At 37.1% G+C, this 18,687-nt stretch overlaps 6 protein-coding genes and 1 non-coding gene across 8 annotated transcripts in view; 2 read left to right on the top strand and 5 right to left on the bottom strand.

Moving 5' to 3' along the window:
* Positions 1-4,657, bottom strand: part of LOC117793867 (GAS2-like protein pickled eggs) — a 76,277-nt gene extending 71,620 nt beyond the window's left edge. The window contains exon 1 of one of the 2 annotated variants that reach the window (XM_034634297.1): positions 4,449-4,657. The gene's annotated coding sequence lies outside the window, so the exon portion shown is untranslated. The remainder of the gene's footprint in view (positions 1-4,448) is intronic. The other variant, XM_034634298.1, reaches the window with a different exon arrangement.
* Positions 4,658-5,916: 1,259 nt separating this feature from the next.
* Trnar-ccu lies at positions 5,917-5,989 on the bottom strand. Its single transcript has one exon. It is a non-coding gene; the product is annotated as a tRNA-Arg (tRNA).
* Positions 5,990-6,504: 515 nt separating this feature from the next.
* Positions 6,505-9,178, bottom strand: LOC117785717 (anaphase-promoting complex subunit 7). Its single transcript, XM_034623923.1, has 4 exons — positions 9,077-9,178; positions 8,451-8,946; positions 7,434-8,382; positions 6,505-6,897 (listed from the first exon to the last, which is right to left on the bottom strand). Exons 1-4 carry the CDS (start codon positions 9,146-9,148, stop codon positions 6,564-6,566), a joined length of 1,851 nt encoding a protein of 616 aa, XP_034479814.1. The 5' UTR covers positions 9,149-9,178; the 3' UTR covers positions 6,505-6,563.
* A 480-nt stretch (positions 9,179-9,658) lies between these two features.
* LOC117783043 (required for meiotic nuclear division protein 1 homolog) lies at positions 9,659-11,123 on the top strand. The gene has a single exon (XM_034620205.1). The coding sequence runs from the start codon at positions 9,740-9,742 to the stop codon at positions 11,042-11,044; it is 1,305 nt and encodes a 434-aa protein (XP_034476096.1). The 5' UTR covers positions 9,659-9,739; the 3' UTR covers positions 11,045-11,123.
* Positions 11,124-11,819: 696 nt separating this feature from the next.
* Positions 11,820-12,484, top strand: LOC117783335 (ribosomal protein 63, mitochondrial). The gene is made up of 2 exons (XM_034620714.1): positions 11,820-12,093; positions 12,170-12,484. Exons 1-2 carry the CDS (start codon positions 11,923-11,925, stop codon positions 12,317-12,319), a joined length of 321 nt encoding a protein of 106 aa, XP_034476605.1. The 5' UTR covers positions 11,820-11,922; the 3' UTR covers positions 12,320-12,484.
* Positions 12,485-13,405: 921 nt separating this feature from the next.
* LOC117791586 (vacuolar protein sorting-associated protein 26) lies at positions 13,406-16,586 on the bottom strand. The gene is made up of 2 exons (XM_034631377.1): positions 16,117-16,586; positions 13,406-15,405 (listed from the first exon to the last, which is right to left on the bottom strand). The coding sequence occupies exons 1-2, from the start codon at positions 16,261-16,263 to the stop codon at positions 13,921-13,923; spliced, it is 1,632 nt and encodes a 543-aa protein (XP_034487268.1). The 5' UTR covers positions 16,264-16,586; the 3' UTR covers positions 13,406-13,920.
* Positions 16,587-16,779: 193 nt separating this feature from the next.
* LOC117792005 lies at positions 16,780-18,153 on the bottom strand. The gene is made up of 5 exons (XM_034631955.1): positions 17,973-18,153; positions 17,590-17,916; positions 17,193-17,326; positions 16,948-17,140; positions 16,780-16,891 (listed from the first exon to the last, which is right to left on the bottom strand). Exons 1-5 carry the CDS (start codon positions 18,117-18,119, stop codon positions 16,841-16,843), a joined length of 852 nt encoding a protein of 283 aa, XP_034487846.1. The 5' UTR covers positions 18,120-18,153; the 3' UTR covers positions 16,780-16,840.
* Positions 18,154-18,687: the final 534 nt, after the last annotated feature.

The raw sequence follows: 18,687 nt of genomic DNA, 5'->3' as shown, positions 1-18,687 counted from the left end.
CATCTAGTAAAGCATTCTTGAGTTTTGAAAAAACAATTGTTGTTGTTGTTGTTCAAATCTTATCAGTACAATTCTAATATGAAACAATGAAATATATAAAGGAAATATATGTATAAAGATTGTAGACATTAATGTTGCATATAATTGATGCCAATGCTATAAAGTTTATAGCACAAACTGCTGTAAGTAGTGAATAATGCATGCATAAAGAAGTGAAGTTTGCATGCACATTCCGCTGTAGTCTGCAAACACACAGACAGAGGACAGAGACAGAGAGAGTGTCATGCTGTCGCTTGTCTGACAATCTGACAAACTGACAGTCTGACAGTTATTGGGTGGCCTGGCAAATGGATAATGGGCAATAATAACAATAATTTTTAGCACCCAAAATAGACAATCGAATTGTTTTATACACAATCGCGTTTTCCAATTTGATTTGTTTGACTGCGCGACACGCAAATCGATGGTTGCCACCCTATAAAAAATAAAGACAACAACAACTACCAATATTACTACTGCCACAACAACAGCAAGAAATATCGCAAAACTTACGTTTAATTCTGCGCTTAGTTTGCTGCACGCGACGCAAACGCCGAAAAATCGCGATTAACACAAAAAAAAACAACCAGAAATACAGATGAAAAAAAATTCGACAAGGAAGCACGTTATTATGTATAACGGTAAATGTGCTAAGATGTTGTTGCTATTTCTTTAGCCAAAAAAAAAAAAAAAACAGTCCCACAAAAAACACAACAAAAATCTGAAGAAAAACACAAACAAACAGCACAAGAAACGACTACGACGCTGACGCTGACGCTGACGACGACGACGACGCTGGACGCCCGTGCAAAGCCGCAGACAATTCGCGAAAACTGCGGCGATTGCCAGCGACGTCAGCGACGACAAAGAGCGACACAGGACGAAATGAAACTGCGACTGCGATTCCCAATTTCAAATTCCAATTACGTTTTGCGTTTTGCGACTCCGGCCATATGACAATTGCCAGGGCACGGCAGCAAGGGTTGCCTCGGGTTTGTGGCCAGCTTCGTTTTTGGGCTCGGTCGCGGAAAGAGAGAGAGAGAGAGAGAGCGATAGCGCATGAGAGAATTAAACAGCTTCCGCGCAAGTCCTGCCGCAGCAGACAAAATAGTGCGGTTGAATACAGTGGTGCAAATGCTAACAAAAGGCAATTGAAAGCTTACTGCTGATTATATTTTTTTGTAAATTCAAATTATGAAATGAAAACTATATGTTTATTTTCTTAAATTCAAAATAAATCTTACTTTTTGATCTAAATAAATAAAATGGTAAAATACTGTACACATTTCAATTTTTAAATAGAAATCGTATTATGAACAACACTTATTTGCAATGCAAAGATGCAAATTGCATTAATTTTGAATTTATATTTTATTAGTACATTAACAGTTTCAAGGTAGTCAGATTTTGAATCCAATTTGACATTATTTTTTTTTTTTTTTTTAAATAACAAAAGTCTTACAATCAAGTTTAAAGTGTTGTTTTATGCTAATTACTATATGAGGAGTTGATTAAAAGTGAAATATTAAGATTTCAAATTTTCAATTTTCAAAATTTCAAAATTTCTTAGCATCGAAATCAATATCTCGGTCTGATTCTAGATTCTGACACTCGAATCTGTATAAAATGTTGCCGAGTTTGCAATATATGTATGTATCTGTACATTTTATTCAAGGCATATAGCTTTAAAATTTTGCAAATATTCAACTGCAATTCTAAACTTCAATTTATTCATTTTAAAGTTTTTGTTTTTGTGCAATTTATAACCAGTGTAAAATGCACTTCAACTTGCTTGAATATTAAAATGTAATCCATAAAACGCTATCTGTGTTGTTGTTTGGGAAATAGTAGCAAATGGCAGTGGGGAATAAAACAGGCTGAACGTGAAGGGGGGTGGGAGAGTGAAACAGGCGCATGCGTTCCAAAAGGGGACAAAACATATGTATGCCAGAGAGAACAGACTCAATCTTCGGCTCAGCACAGTGCATGTGTGTGTGTGTGTGTGTGTGTATTTATCAGCCTTTGTTGTATGTGCATGTGTGTGTGTTGTTAGTGTATGGCCCGCGGTTCTGTAGCTTATCAGTAGTTGCATTCGTTCCGTTTGAAAAGAAATTACCACAGCAGCCAGCTTTAAGTATGGCAAACTCATCACGGAATAAAGCCACTCTCACGTTTTTACTCTCCCACTTTCGTTCGCTCTCGCTCTCGCTGTTAACACAGTCCTTGACTCTCGCGTTTGTGGATCCGATTGTGATTGCAAAGCGGCGTCCAACAGGCGTAAACAGCTGTCAATTGTTTGTCATGTTTGTTGACACACACCCGCACATACACACATAATCACATACATATAAAGGGCTATGCAAATTAAACAGTTTTTTTATGGTACTCGTATTGTTCTGATGTCTGTCTTATCAAAATTGTATCCTGTTTCATTTTGTTTTGATTGCTTTTTTTTCTGTGTCATTTGTCATTTGCTGATTGCTGTTTTTAATTAGCAGCCTGGTACCGTCAGAGCAGCTGTATGAGTTATGATTTGTGTGGTTGTGTGTGAAGTGTGTGTGGGTGCTAATGTACTTCCTGACCACTCAGTGACCCACTCTTCACTCTAAAAATGTTGACTTAACAGTTGTTAAATTTAAATATTTTTATGCATATTTCAGCAGTGTGTCAACATTATTTAAATTCTAGGAAAATTGCACAAGGCTAAGTCAAAGTTATTAAAAGCAAAAAATAAAAGCTAGCTTTTAAGCTTCATCTGGGTTTAATATCATATATGTAGTAATTAAAATTAAAAACATAATGAAATTAATTTTCTTTATATAATTTGAAAAATTATATTATTGAAGTTGATCGTATGAATAGTAATAATAATATATTATTATATAATGTTTTTTCTCTTCTACAAGTAAAATAAAACTTTAGCTTAAAAAATCCTACACTTTTGAATAAATTTGTTTAATGAAATTACTAATGCAATAATTTATAAGTCTGTTGTACTTTTAGCATTAGAAATGCTTAAATGAAATAAATAAATGAAATACAATATAGAATAACAAGTTGAAATAGAAAATTGCGAGCCATTAGTTTTAAATATTTTTAAATATAAAATTCGAATATGTTATCATTATTTTATCTTTGACAAAACACTAACTTGGCCATAATAAATACACAGTTGTTTTCCATACATGTAGTATTTTATTCATAAAAAAGATCTTTCTAATCAACAAATGCGTGTAATTACGAATATTTGAGTTGCACTGTTGCAGCTTCTTGGGGCGCGATAGAGATAGAGATAGAGAACGCAACTAACCGATAAACGGAGCTTGAGCTCTTCTTGATATGCTTCAGAAAGTGACCTACAGATAGTCAGACAAAGGCAGCTTATATACATATGTACATACATACATAAGTAGTATCTTATGGTAATGAGGGGGACTGAGAAGAGATGTTGACTCTTGGTTCTTGTTGTTTTTTCTGTTCTGCAAACGTGTGCGTTAAACAAAAACTATTTTTTTGCCATCATTTTTTTCTACACATTTTGTTGCTCTTTTGCCGCAGATGTTGATGCTGATGCTGTTGTTATTACTGCTGTTGTTGTTACTGTTGCTTATCGAGTGGCAGCAAACAAACAATTCAGTTTCAATCTGAGATTCATTTTCGTTTGCAATCAAATCAAACATGGAACATGTGTAACGGCACATTGACGATCTCTTTTGTTGTTGTACCCTGCACCCATTGCAAATGGCTATTCAAAGGGTATATTGATATTGTGCAAATATTAAAAATGTAATATAGAGTTAAATTTAAAAAAATAAAATACTTTTAAAAATGCAAAATATTGCTAAATACGGACAAAATGGCACTCGCGATGATAAGGAGGTATCGATAAATTACAATATACATAGTGAAATAATGTTTTGACAAAGAAAAACTTCACATGCTCGTTTTTTTTTCTTATTTAAAAATAGTTAAACACAATGGATCTCATTTTGTTTTTTTTTTTTAGTTTATTTTAAAAACCATAAGTACAAACTTATAAGAAAATAAGAAAAAATAAAATAACGACAGATTGTACATTTTTTCAAACTTCAACATGTAAATTCCTTCTTTGAGCAGCATTAACTGAAAAACTCTATATTCTTGATCAGTATTAATAGCCGAGTCGATTTTGTCAAAACTAAAGATTTAGGGGCCTTTAAATCTCTTTACATTAAATTTTTTTAACCTCTTAGTTTTTAATAAAATGTGTTATAAAATTTTTGATTGTTAAGTTTAAATCAAACAAATACATATACAAGAAGCGGCGATACCGTTATATTGCCATTTTTTTTGAAAGTATTGTCTTTGACACCTTCGTTATATTTATGAATGATTTTTATAGATATAGTTTTTTTACAGTTACCACGAACCTTTCTGTATCGTTTTCTGCAACTGATCGAAGCGATTAATGTCAATTCAATTTATTCAAAATATATGCAAATTCACGAGCACACAAAACACACGAAATTAGCTCAGATCGAATTAAAAATTCATAAGTATTAATGAATGCCAATATCGTATATTGTTTAATTCAATTCTAATTCGCAGCTTATAAATTTGTTAGTTTCAATTTAAGATTTTATGCAAATTTGTTTCGAAAACAAAAAGCAACAAGAACTTAAATCTAAGTTTACACCAAATAGTTCGTTCAATTTTTTTTGACTTCGACTGTTATTGTTAATATTGATAGTATTTCAATTATTTATTTCCTTCACAAGCACAACAAAAAATAATCAAAAAAAAAAACGTAACAGAAAAGGCCGTCGGAAAAAATGTTGCGCTTAACGGAAACGCACATGCAACGGTGCACGCGATTGATAAACAACTGAAGTTTTGGCGCGCGAGCTGCGCAGTTGTGCGACCAGCTGAGCAATAACCAGTGTTGCCAGCTCTTCAGGGCCGGAAAAAGCTAAAATATTGACATATTAAAACAGCCAGAAAAAGATAGACAATTTAAAAAAAAAATTCAGATAGTTGTTTTTATTATTATGCCAGTAATAAAAGACATTTTTCTCAGCTATGTGGGATTGATTTGTCCCAATTAATTTTAAATACTTTACGTTGAAATCACTCAGTTTTGCAGTTTTGGTTGATTTGAAATTTCATGGAATAACATATTCTCTCATTCCCTGGATCAAAAAATAGCCAAATGAGGCATCACGCATCCAGGCCTCTCGCGGTTTTTGTTTTTATTGTACTTCAGGCATCTTAAGTTAGTGCACTCGCAAATCAAAAATTGTCACTCGCTAGATTTCAGTTTTTCCCGCTTTTGGAATTCGAAAAACGTCAGATCTGATGGAAAAAAAGCTGACTTGGCAGCACTGACAATAACCGAAAAATATCTACACATTATGATGGCTGGCCACACTCAATCCATTAATGTTAATTTAACGACGTTACTCCTTATTAGCAACTTGCTCCTCACTTAATATGTACAAACGCGCGCATTTTAAATTTTTTTAGTTTTTCAGCAATAATTTGCCGCGAGCCTGTTGCTAAAAAGGTTTTCTAGTATTTAAGTCATTTTACAACGCAATTTAAGATATTTTTTGGTTGCTTTCCAGCCAGAAATAGCTATTTATTACTATAAACTGCACGCAACCAGCTAAACATAATGTTATGATGGTTGTCGCACTAAATTCACCAATGTTAAATTACAGACTCTGTTAATGTTAATGTAAAACGATCAGCTCAACACCTAACAGTTTGTAATAAATGCATTTAATTATTAAAATGAATTTAATTTCAAAAATGTAAAGAGGAAAATTAAATCCTGCATTTTTAATTATTAAAAAAACAAAAATGAAAAAAAAATGCAAAAAAAAATTACATTTACTTTACCCCAGATGGGACTCGAACCCACAATCCCCGGCTTAGGAGGCCGATGCCTTATCCATTAGGCCACTGGGGCTTGTGGACGAATGTGACAAAATGTGGTTATAAGCTACGGTAAGTGCGTAAACACAACAAAAACAAGGACGGCAACAACTATTTCAACAATTGTATCAACAATGATTGTTGTAAGTAAAGAAAAGAAAAACTTTAATACGAAAATGTGTACGAGAGAAACGCTTATTTAATTTAATAATACCATACATTTAATTAACAATGGAACTTAATTATTTTGGAATTAATAATTATGAAGCATTTCGAACAGGATTTTTAAACAGGATAAAAAAATTTAAAAAAAAAACAAGGAGATTTATCAGATTAGTGGAATGAATATGCAGTTATCTCACATATTTGACATAAATAAACAAATAGATAACATGAACCTTATTTATGAAATATTATATTAAAATATTATGAAACATTTTAAAAAGGATTTTGAAAATCTGTGCAGGATGATTGAAGTAATTTAAAAATAAAGAGATTCATCAGAATGGAGTGGAATGGAGATGCAGTTATCTTACATATTCGACTATACAGTTGGATAAATAAATAGATAAATTCGAGCTTAAGCTAAACATGTTTTGGAAATCAAATCAGTTTGTCATCTCCCCATCGACATCCTGCCAGAAGGGTTCGGAGAAAGCATCCGATTCGGCATCCTCCTGCGGCACAGCGGGCGATGACAGCTCCAATACATCGTTGGACATCTCCTCACAGTCCAGCAACCATTCATGATTCGGGGTGCCACATGGCGTTGCCATAGCGGTAACTGTGCTGCCGCTGCCTGCCACATTTGTGCTGGAACTGCTGCTGCCACAGCCGCTGCCGCTGCTGGCGTCACTGGGTTTACTTGCCACATTGCTGCTGCGTGCCGCCTTCGTCAAAGCGTTAACACCCTCCAAAGCACGCCGGAAAGTAGGCTCGAGCCTGTAAAGAAATATAATATAATATTTGGTTCAATAAAAAATAAAAATATAGGCTTTAAATCAGAAAATAGTAAAACAATTTCAATTTAATTTATAAAAAAAAAAATCTTAAAAAATTCATATTATATTATTAATTTATAAGCAGGGTATCAAACCGAATCGAATATCGAAAATCTTTGTATATCGGTTTCGTAGCGGTTAGCGGTTTTTTTTATATTTCGGTTTCGAAAAACGGGTATAATTTCGGTTCACAAAAAAAGAATTAGTTGTAAAAATTTAAAAAAATGTTATATATACAAAAAAAATAGTTATTATTAATCGGTTAATACCGGTTAAAAGTTACGGTTTCGATTACGGCTTTAATCCCTTTTTATAAAACTTTTGAAATTTGTGCATATATTTGGAAATACCCTACAAAAAAAAGATCTCAGTTTTTTTTTCAGTTTTCTAGTTCACTGTTTTCGGATTTGAATATTTTCAACTCCTAACTCATCCCTGAAGGCAACTTGCAACATACACTTAGTAGACACAACGCACCTTAAAGCCAATGTGAAGAAGTGCAATGCACCATCGAGATCCTTTTCCACACTGAGCAATTCGGCCAGCATGGCAAACAGTTTGGGATGCGGATAATTGGAGACCTGCTTGCGCAGCAATCCAATGGCGTCCTGTGAAGCTCCTTCATGCTGAAAGATGCCCGCCAACAAGGCGATGCCCGGTGCATAATGTTCATCAATTTGCAGGGCCTTCTCCACTAATCTCTTGGCGCTCTTCTTGGCATCCGGATCGGATGAATGGAACAATGTGCCGCCAAACATTGTATAGCTGCGTGGCGATGTGCGAAAATAGCGCACAGCTAGGACACATATCACCTGGGCCTCCTTGGAACGCTTGAGCCGTATATAGCAAGCCAATAATCCTTTGTAGACCTCAAAGCGATATGGTGCCAAACACTGTGCAGTGCGAAACACATCGATGGCCTCCTTGTGTCGTCCCAATCCACCAAAGAGCTTGCCACGCAGCAGCAGTGCCTCAATGTTGCGCGGATCGATGGACAGAGCTCGCTCCGCGAAGATCAATGCCCGCTCATACTTGGAGCTCATGTACGAGAGCTGTGAGTAGAGGAACCAATGTGATGAACTGAATTCCCCATTGCCTCGTATTCTCGTTGGTGTGATCAGTTTCTCCTGTTCCGGTTTCTTCTTGCTGTTGAATCCATATACCACAGACAGTGGACATAGTGCATTCATATTGTGTGGATTAATCATAGCTGCCATGGCCAGGTACTGCTCGGCCTGTGTGAAATTCCCATAATAATACAAACACTTGCCAATGTTTGTGAGCAAATGTTCGTTCTGTCGCAGCATTGTGGTATCGTTAAGCTGTTGGAATGTCTTGGCCGCCTCCAGATGCTTGCATCCATACATTTGGGCATGCGCCTTGATCCAGCTGCTCAGCCATTCAATGTTCTTGGGTAACGGGGAGGCTAAAAGGTGTAACAAAGTATAAAAATCCTCTTCAACAATATACAAATATGTTAATAAAGCAGCTCACCATTAACCACCATGGAATGCACCTCGCTGCCATCGATGCCCAGCTCAATGAGCGCCTCAATCGCTGTCAGCGACATGGGACATTCCCGCAGCACATCCTTGAATGCCAAAGCTGTCTCGCTCTTGCTCACACCCCGTCCATGATGGTGAAGGAGGCGGGCAAGCAGCATATTGAGGCGTGGCGTTCGTGATTTGACCGCCTGCAAGGTGCTAATTGCCATGCTATATTCGCCCAGTTCCTTATAGCAGACGGCAATTCGGTAACGCAACTCGACATCCTGGAACTGCGTGTAGGAGACTTCGATGGCCGACAGGTGGCTGCTCTTGTATCTCAACATTGCCTTGCGCTGCAGGACAACAGCCTCCAGTTGATTGCAGGCCATGCGATAATTGCGCTCCTTGTAGTTGGCGCTGCTCAGATACAGCATCGTTTGGTATTCCATCTCCAGAGTCGCCACATTTCGATCATTTTGCAGCACTGTCGACAAAAGGCTTGCCTGCAATTTTCACATACATATATGCATATGCATTTATATATGCATGTGTGTGTGTATGTGAAGATGATTTTCATTAATTCAAATAGGCTCTTTAAAACGTTGGCTATTGTGCTCTGACAACGCCACTTACCGCCGGTATCACGCATTCGTATAAACCATTATCATATAACTTTTGCACATTAGAAAATAGCGCATTTTCCATAATGTTTGTTTGATGTGTTGCCGCCACAGACAACAAACTAGGGATGGGCTTCGCTTGTAGTTGTGTCGAATTATCATTGATATATCGATAGTTGCGTTGATATATTTTTGGCAATATTGTTACGAAAATATCGATATAGTTTTGCAATATTAATGTGCAAAATATTAAACATTGCTTTTGCCGTTGCCGCCAATGTTTTTCCATATGAAACATGGAAGAAAAAAATGTATTTTACCAAACTGATAACATTTCATTCAAGCACAAGCCGTGTGATTAAATAGTGAAAATTAGTGGATTTATAACTAATTTTAAGTGAAAACACAAGTTTAAAATCGCGCCCAGATGTTTATATCATGAATAATATCGATATTTTTTGGTCAAAAATATCAAATAAAAATCATATTTTCTCATATTGATATTGACATTTAAAAAAAAAACAACTGCCCTATTCGCTAGTGTGATATCGATATGAAAACAACTTGTGTGCAATTCGATAAGCAATTAATATATATATCGAATTGAGAGTTATGGCATTTAAGTAGTTTTTTTCTCTTTCTTTTAAATAAAAGTATAAATAGTAAATAAATTGAAATGATATTAGCACGCGTTGCTTTGGAAGCGGCGCTCGTTCGAAGTCTGCGCGCCATACCCAAAACACAGACATATAAGTTGCCAAACAACTGGAGTCCGGGACAAGTACAGTGGCTGCAAATAAACAAACGCCTGGCGTCGAGCATAATAAAGGAGACAACAGAAGGAGCAGGCGCTGAATCGGCAGCGAAGAACCTCAAGAGTCGTGTGGCAGGCGGGGTGAAGACACTGCCACAGGTGGATGAGCCGCTAGAGACGGCGATGTCACCAAGTCGCACGCGTGCGTTGCGCAAGAAGCGTCTGGCAATCGATGAATTGTCCGCATTGGGATTCCTCAATACACGCGGCTATACGACAGCCGATGAATACAATCTGGAGGAGTTGCATGCGGCCCTCAAGCAACAGAATTTGTATGAAACGAAACGTTTCTTCTCCACCGACAATCTTGGGGTGGAACAGAATGTTCTCTTTGTGACGGCCAAATATCCGACGGGAGAGCAGCCCCGAGAGATATTCTTCTTTCGGGAGGGATCCGTTGTGTTCTGGAACTGCAATGACATCGAAACGAACAATGTGCTCAACTTTCTGCGTAACTTTGAGCGGGAATCGTATGTGAGTGCCTTGGTACACGGCGAGAGTGAGATGATGCCCTACACGTACATTTCATCCACGGCTGTGGATGTCGAGGGGGATCTCGTGGCGGACAGCAGTGATCTGAATGTGGCATCGCGTGCCTTCTTCCAGAACGGCAAGTTCTATGTGACGCCGGATAGCGATAATTTCCTGTATAAATACACATTCTCCAATGCCATCGCACAGTCCATCAAACTGGGCATATGGGAGGCGACCTTGGATCGTTATATTGATTCCATGGAGTATCTCACAGAGGATTTGAAGCGTGGACGACGTCTACGCATCTCGCGTGCTGCGATGCTTAGGAAAACGGGTGAATTGTTTGCCTTGCGGCATTCGATTAACTTGTCATCGGATCTACTGGATGCCCCGGACTTTTACTGGGACCGTGAGGAGCTCGAGGGTCTCTATCTGCAGGTGTGCTCTTATTTCAGCATCTCACGTCGCACCAAAGTGATGAACGAGAAGATTAATCATTGTGTGGAGCTCGCCGAACTTGTCTCTCACAATCTAAACGATGCCCATCACATTCGCCTCGAATGGATGATCATTATACTGATTATGGTTGAGGTGGGCTTCGAGATTTTGCATTTCGCCGAGGGTGCATTGCATCATGGCGATCAGGTCATTCATTCAGCCAATCCTTATCCAATTTCCGAAAATAGTGCCTAAGCTGTACATACACACATGTTTTTTATTTGCAGTATGCCAATCGTTTTCACAATATAATTAACATTTTTATTATTGTTAACTGCGTTATTTCTTTTTTAATTTGGCGCTAAAAATGCGATATCAAAAAGTTGAATCGAGCGACAAAGCTATCGGAGTTGTGTCAACGATAACAGCAATCAGCTGTTTTACGATAACACTAGGCAACAGCCCAAATCTGAATAGAACCAAACCGACTTTTTTGGATAGATATGGGGCCCCAAACGACAAAAAAACATTTTTTTTTCTATGGCAGAGTTTCTTTTTAGAATTTTTTAAAATTTGTCTTTTTTCTTGCCGTTTTTTTAGAGGTGCGCCCACCGTCATCATCACTCGAGAATGCCAAAAAAGTGGTCAACTTATTTCGTCGATATTGTCGCCATCACAGATAAAAAATAAAAATTTAAAAACGCTAAAAAGTAAATAAATTTGAGGAAAATCTAAAATTCGAAATTAGACAAAATTAGGGTAAACATTTTAATGCAGGTTTGAAGCTCGTTAGCCCTCGGGAAGAGAAGTTTAAAAATTTTAATTCTAAAAAATAAATATATACATACATAAAAACCGGGAAAATTCAATCGAAAATGTTGCAAAAATTTAAGAAAGCTATAAAAGAAAACAGGTACAAAACTTCAGAGTACCTCTTTTCGGAAATTTACTTATTTTTAAGTTAAAAGAATCAAACCAGATCGGAAATTTGTACTGGAATGGCAACCTTTCGGTCGGGTGGCAACACTTGCGCCAGGTAGAGAGTCAGCTGTAGAAGTGACTTGTGCAACAACATTTAACGTGCCCGTAAAGAAAAATAAACTCAATCATTTGTTAAATCACAGTGGCACAATATGCAGTTGACTTTAATCAATTTCTTTAAGAAAACCGTGCCCGGTCACATATTCCGCGGCAAGCGGCGCCTTGTCAAGCCGGTGAGCAAACAGGCCATTGATACACTCACACGGGAATACGAGCGTCAGGAGCAAATAATGTTTCTACTGCGGCATCCTTACCTCACACTGGTATGTATATGCTATATATATATACTGTATGTACTGTAATGCTATATGTTATCGTTGTGTGTGTATGTGTGTCTAGGAACAATCATCGGGCCATGCCAAGGAACTGCAGAAACGGGACAAACTGGTGGCCAAGTGGACAAACGAGCAAACATTAAGAAAGATGAAACCTCATGTGACCATTGAGGAGCGTCTCAATCAGCTGAAGATCAAGGAGGCATGGGATTAAATACACTCCCACACACCAATGGCTTTACAAATTATAGAATAAATACTATAACTAATTATTACTATTTGTGTAATTGAATGAGGTACAGCTTGAAGTGTAACAATTTATTCTACGGAATTAGATTGTATTGGTTTTATACATCAAAATGTTATATATCTAAATGAATTGTTTTCTATGCAATTTCAATAAGATATTATTGAAGTTTTATAATTTTTTTCATTACTGACATTTCTTTGCGTAATCTTAAGCCTCCAATTTGGCCTTATATGCAAATGTAAATTATTTCCTCAACATCTATATTCTTTATGACGTATGTCCAAATATATTCTATTTAATTTCCCTTTAATCACTTTTACCCACATCTGTTAATTTTTTAACTTTTAATCTTTCTTACAAACTACAAAAATGTGTACTTAAGTATTTCCTCTACATATATTCCTTTATCTATCTATCTTGGATTCCCCTTAAAAAAAAAAAGGATTCTCAAATGTCACGAAACAGTTAACGAAATCTTTAAGCAAGTCAATTTTTATATCGAATACATACGAGTATAATCCATATTATAGATCACACGATATGATTGAAATATGCATCTGATTTCTTCATTAACAAAAAAGCCAAAAGATAACAGTTTTCAGTACGTCTCGCTCTGTTTTATGTGGAAGCGACATTAGGGTGACACTTGTTATTTTTTTATTTATGCTAAAATTTTGGAATACCCAGATATGATCTAAAACTCGATATCATTTTCATTCGTTTTTATTAATTTGATAAATTTAATATATATAGTATATATATATTTATATGTATATTTGTATATTAATATGAATTATGTTATGTACATATGCAAGCATATATATATATATTTGTATATATATTATGCATGTAACATGTTTTCTAGGCGCGCTCAGAACAACTCCGGGCAGCTTCGATTTTTTTATATTCTCTAAACTTTATTCAATTTTTTTCAGGCCTAAGCAGCGATTCAATTTTATAAATTTTTGTTACTTTTAGAAAGCATTTGTTTTACTTCTTTTTTTTTAACATTTTCGAAAGTACTGCTACAAATTGAAAAATTCCATTTTTCAAAAAGGGGGAATGAGTTTTAATTTTGTTTTTTGCTGACTGATGATATTTCTAGGCGTTCAAATAGGACTGAGAGAGTGAGGATCACAACAGAAATTCAATAGAGTTAATATTTATAATATAATTTTCATTTTGCAAAGTGTTAATACAATTTTCGAATAGAGCTAAGCGTGTTTGATGTGTGTGTGTGTGAGATAGATTTAGTGAGCGTAACAAAGCGCCGGTGTCTACAGTGAATTTCTTTTATGCTTATTTTTGTGAGGGGTGTTCTCGAAAACAGAAACGTGTTGTTGTGTGCGCGCATAACCTCAATAAAAACATTTTCGTAACAATTTTTTAAATTAACGTTTTTTTAAAAAAATATATGAATATGTATATGATATATGCATATTGTTGTTGTTGTTGCTGTTGTGAAATAGTTGGATGTGCTTCTCCAGCTCCCGCTAGCCATTGAGTTGCTGCTGTAGTTGTTGTTGTTCTGGAAATCATAATCGCAATCGTTTCGTGGCTGTCACTCAATCAGCACTCAGCGGCGCAGCTGTGTTGACCTTTTTGGCAGCTGAGGGAGCGGGAGCAGGAGCAGGAGCTGGTGGCGATGGCAACGCCACGTCCGTTAGCTCATCATCTGGATCAATTGGAGTACGACGTTCGGCATGCTCCTCATCCACATTCAAATCCAATTGCATATTGTTATCGCCATCGCCATCGCCGTGTGCTGGCGACTGTAACAAGTTTGATTCATCCGCTGCTGCGCCGACAGCGCTGCTGGGCAACGGTGGCGGCGTGCTGGACAACATGGCCACTGGCGAGGCGCTGGTTGTTGCCGCCGCAGCTCCATCGCCCATGCCACGTTCACGCTCGCCAGCAACAGTTCCCGCTGAAGCTACTCCTAATCCTCCTGCTCCGATGATATTGCTTTCGTTGCCGGGCGTCATTGGTGAATTGGGCAGTGGGGAGTCCAATTGCTGTTGGCTAAACTCCTGATTCGGGCTCTCGCGTGTAAACAAACCCATTTTGGATTCGGCACCGACTGCCGCTCCCGTTCCCGCTCCAGTTGCTCCTCCTGCGGCAGTCACGTTGCCAGTTGCTGTGGCGGCCCCTTCGCTGTCGGTGCTGCTGCTGATGAGGGAATGGGCAACTGTTGGCGCTGCCGGACCGCTAACCAAGTGGGGTGGTGCATGGAGCGGCACATGCTGATGCTGGTGATGGGATTGCTGTTGATGCTGCTGCTGCTGGGTGGCATGGTAGCGTGGTATGTCCGCTTTGCGCCACAACACAATCTCCTGCTGCTTAAAGTACCGACGATCCTCCGTATCCATCAGCACCAGATTCAAAAAATACTTGACCGAAAACTTCTTATTAATATCCCGCATCGTTGGTGTTAAATTGTAGCCGGCAAGGAATACCCTTATTGGTATACTCTCACCCTTAACCGGCGCTCCATCCATTATCTCATATTTCGCAATCGTTTCGTTCTCATTGAAGACATTCGGTCCGGTTCCGGTTGATTCGCGTTTAATGATCGCAATCTCCATATGTTTGATCTTGATGCGAACAAGCAGAAAATAGATTTTACCAATTATTGTATCCTTTAAATGATATTTGCTCTTGTTGTACTCGAACTCAATGTGCAGGCAATCCTCGATGCCAACCTCCATCTTGATGGGATTATTCATTTCCGGATAACTGCACAGCGTATGCACCGCAATGTCCACCTCCCTCGTTATATCGCTCAGTCGTCGCACAATTGTCGCCCTCAGAAAGTATCGCAATCGGACATTGGAGCCAGCATAGACCTCGAACTGTTTCTCCACATTGGGAAAGTCAAAGGGATAGCTATTGTTCTGGATGAGATCGCCAGGACGTGCCAGAGCCTTGGATAGGCACTTGAATTCATGATGATTGCCCCGATCATAAAATAATTCGATTTGTCCAATAAACTCAATCTTAATGCCCTGATGCTCCAGTTTGCTGCCCGGCTTTTTCAGCGTAACGTTTACCTAAAAAAAAATTATAACAAATTAATACAATTTAATAATATAATATACACGTCTGTCTTCATGTTCTCTGCTGATCGGTGTTGCCATTTTAGCCATTTTATAGCTTGAAAAATTATTTGCTATAAATCTGACTAATTAAAAAAATATTACTAATTTACCTTTCCAGATTGTAAGATAACTTCAATACTCTTAAGGCCTGGTTTTCAATGTCTAGTTAAGTGTTAACTATAGATATTTATATCTCTTTGACAAAATTTAAGGAGACATTAAAAAATCGGCCCTTAAAATCTCGAAATATCTCTCGATACTATAAACTATTATAATTGATGTATTTGAATACTCTAAATAAGAAAGTATTTAGTAAATAAGACGGTGCTACGTAGACTAATTAAGAATTGAAAAACATTTTTTTTTCTACAAATATTAAGACGGAAATTCGTTGATTTTGCTAAAATAAGATAAAAGAAAATGTATACTTTCTTATTAAAACAGTATTTTTAAAATGTAAGCTTAATACAAAACTTTGTAGCTATTTTATAGCTATTTTCCGGTCAATTAAGCTATTGAAATTCTGGCAGCACTGTTACTGATAACTGTCACTGAAGAGGGAGGCAACTAAAAACGGAAGCCGCTTTTAATTTCCTACCGCCGCCTCCATTTCAGCTCCCTCCGTCACCGTCACCGCCTCCGCCCACACCCTTTCGTTCCTACCTTGCCGGATACTGTTTCGCCATCGTAAAAGAGCAGCATCTTTTCCACTTTGCCATCTTCGCCCTTCACCTCAGCGGTTTTCCTGCTCTCAGCGCCATCAAAAACAATTTCAATTTCGGCTGATTGGCCAAAGCCCAAGAAATTCATAATTGATAAATATGAATTGTTGTTTTTCTTTTTTTGCGTGTGTTGTTGTTGTTGCTGTGGTGGTTGTAGTTGTTGTTACACTTTGGTTACACTGACAGGCTGGCGCAGAGTAGGCTGCAACTCTGCTTATTGGAATGTTATGTTTGTTGCTGTTGCTCGTTGATGTTTGTTTGTCACCCCGATGAATTTGTTATAAAACTATTTTTTTTTTGCCTGTGTGCTGCCTTTTTGCCTTGCCTGCAACTGTAATTTATTGGGCGTTTTTGTGTGTGTGTGCTGGCTGCTGCTGGTGTGTAAAAAATTTTTTCCCAAAACGTATCGACGACGATTCATCGCCTGGCACACAAAACAACAAAAAAATGAATGGAAACAAATCGATATATCACGAATGCGAAACCGATACATATGTATATCGTTTAAATGCCGGCTCAAGTACTTGTGACGTCATGTCAGTTTATTAAATAAACTAAAAACGAAAACGATGAAACTAGACACCATAATAAACAATTTTAAATATTTAAATGGATTGAAAAGTTTCTTAATTTATTAAAGTTATTTTGTTACTCCGCTTTTAGATCTATAAATTTGCCACCAGCTTGGCAGCTGTGCAGCCCTGGCAGCTGTGATCCTGGGAAGTTAGAGCGCCAACTAAAATTTAACAACAAATGTAGTTTATTAAAATACCAAAATATCCTGAAACTTTTTGTATGGTGACTCCAATTTAGGACAATGGGCCAGACTCGACATACACTCCCACAGAAAGTCTATATACTGCAGGAAAATATGACGATATTTGAAATTTGCATTTCGTTCAACGGTTCCAGCTGCCAACTGTCTTAAAAGGACACTCTCTTGCAATTGAATTTCTTCAATATTTCTGTCGATAAATCATTTAAGATATGTTGATATAGGTGGTACAAATCGTTTACGTTTGTAGATACGTGCTGACAGATGCAACGGCCTTTGTTTTATTCTGAGCGTTAATTAATTCCTTCGCCTTCTCGATCAGCTGATAAACGAACATTAGATCTCGGGATCTGTATAGTTCCACTGTGTCCTTCTTCTGGTCCGGTAGAGTTGAGTCGTTTCGTTCAATGTAAGTTCAAATGAACAGGTCATTAAGATAAACGAATCAGCTAACTTAATCATTCATGTTCAGTTGGCCAGTTGATAATTTAATTTTCTTTAAAATTACTTTATCGTTTTTACATTATTACTAACAATCCTAAACGGACCAACTGAACAGAACAAGTTCACAACTCAAAATTGAGCTGAAAATCCCAATTCTAGTCCTTAAACATCGTTCCAAGAAGGACAGCGACTTACCACTGCATGTAGCGTAAGGTTACGTATTCTTAACTTCTTGTTGATATGTTTACTTTCTTTTAGACTTTTTTCAATACGTTGAGTTTTTATTGTCTCCTTGAGCAGCTTTTCCTTGAAACGTTTCAATTGCAATTTGTGTTTTTCCAACGTATTATGGGCCAAGCAGAGTTCATCTTGCAGGCTGATTACGTTTTGAATCCTCTCTCTATATTCTTTATGCCACAGTAAGTTTTTCACTCCGTCATTCGTAATACCTTTGTTATTTAAAAATTGCTGATCCCTCAAGATATTCTCATGCCATTTGATTTGTTTTTTTGCCAGCTCGATCTAACCATGAATAAATTTTTGACATATTATAAGCAGGAATCTTAAATAATATCTACCAATTGTTGGAATCTCATAGTTGTCGTCTGGAGCCGAAGAGAATCCTGGGTCAGAGAACGCCAAGCGGCTAACCAATTGTACATGGCACGATCTAGTGGATTTACTTGAAGCTGATCCTCTGCTGATATTAACTGCTTAAAATCCATACCTACGATATTTATTTTAAATGGAAAATATTGAAAAATTTCGAATTTTGACAATTTCTACCCTGGTTTTTGGGTTTCAGAAGAAAGGGTTGAGTTTTAAAAACAAATATTAAATTTAGTCTTAGTCTTTAAAAATTAATAAAAATGTACTCTACAAAGTTGTGGCGCTTAGCGGTCGTTTTAATTGGCGGACAATTTAACCGATTCTTTAACCAATCAGTTAAATGGTGATAGATTGCTATTAATAGTATATTAATTTAAAAAATGTATTACTTAGGCCGAAGGACTAATTGTTTTTGCTTTTAATTTTCTATATACATTAAAAAATGAGAAAAAAAGAACCGGTTCTTTTTTCAAGTTCCATAGAAAATTTCACCGGTGGACGCAATGTCTGGGGCACTTTCGATGTATGAAATGACTTCCCTATAGGCTATTTGCTTGATGGTTAAATTAAAAATATAGTTTATTCTGATTTTTTTCGGGGCTACAAAAACAACAATTGTATTTTCATTTTTGGAAACATCGATAGTATCGATGTTTACATCGATGTTTCTCTATCTCTACGTTA

The sequence above is a fragment of the Drosophila innubila genome, chromosome X (assembly GCF_004354385.1).
Source record: "Drosophila innubila isolate TH190305 chromosome X, UK_Dinn_1.0, whole genome shotgun sequence".
NCBI lineage: Eukaryota > Metazoa > Arthropoda > Insecta > Diptera > Drosophilidae > Drosophila > Drosophila innubila.
This window is presented reverse-complemented; position numbering and strand designations above follow the sequence as displayed.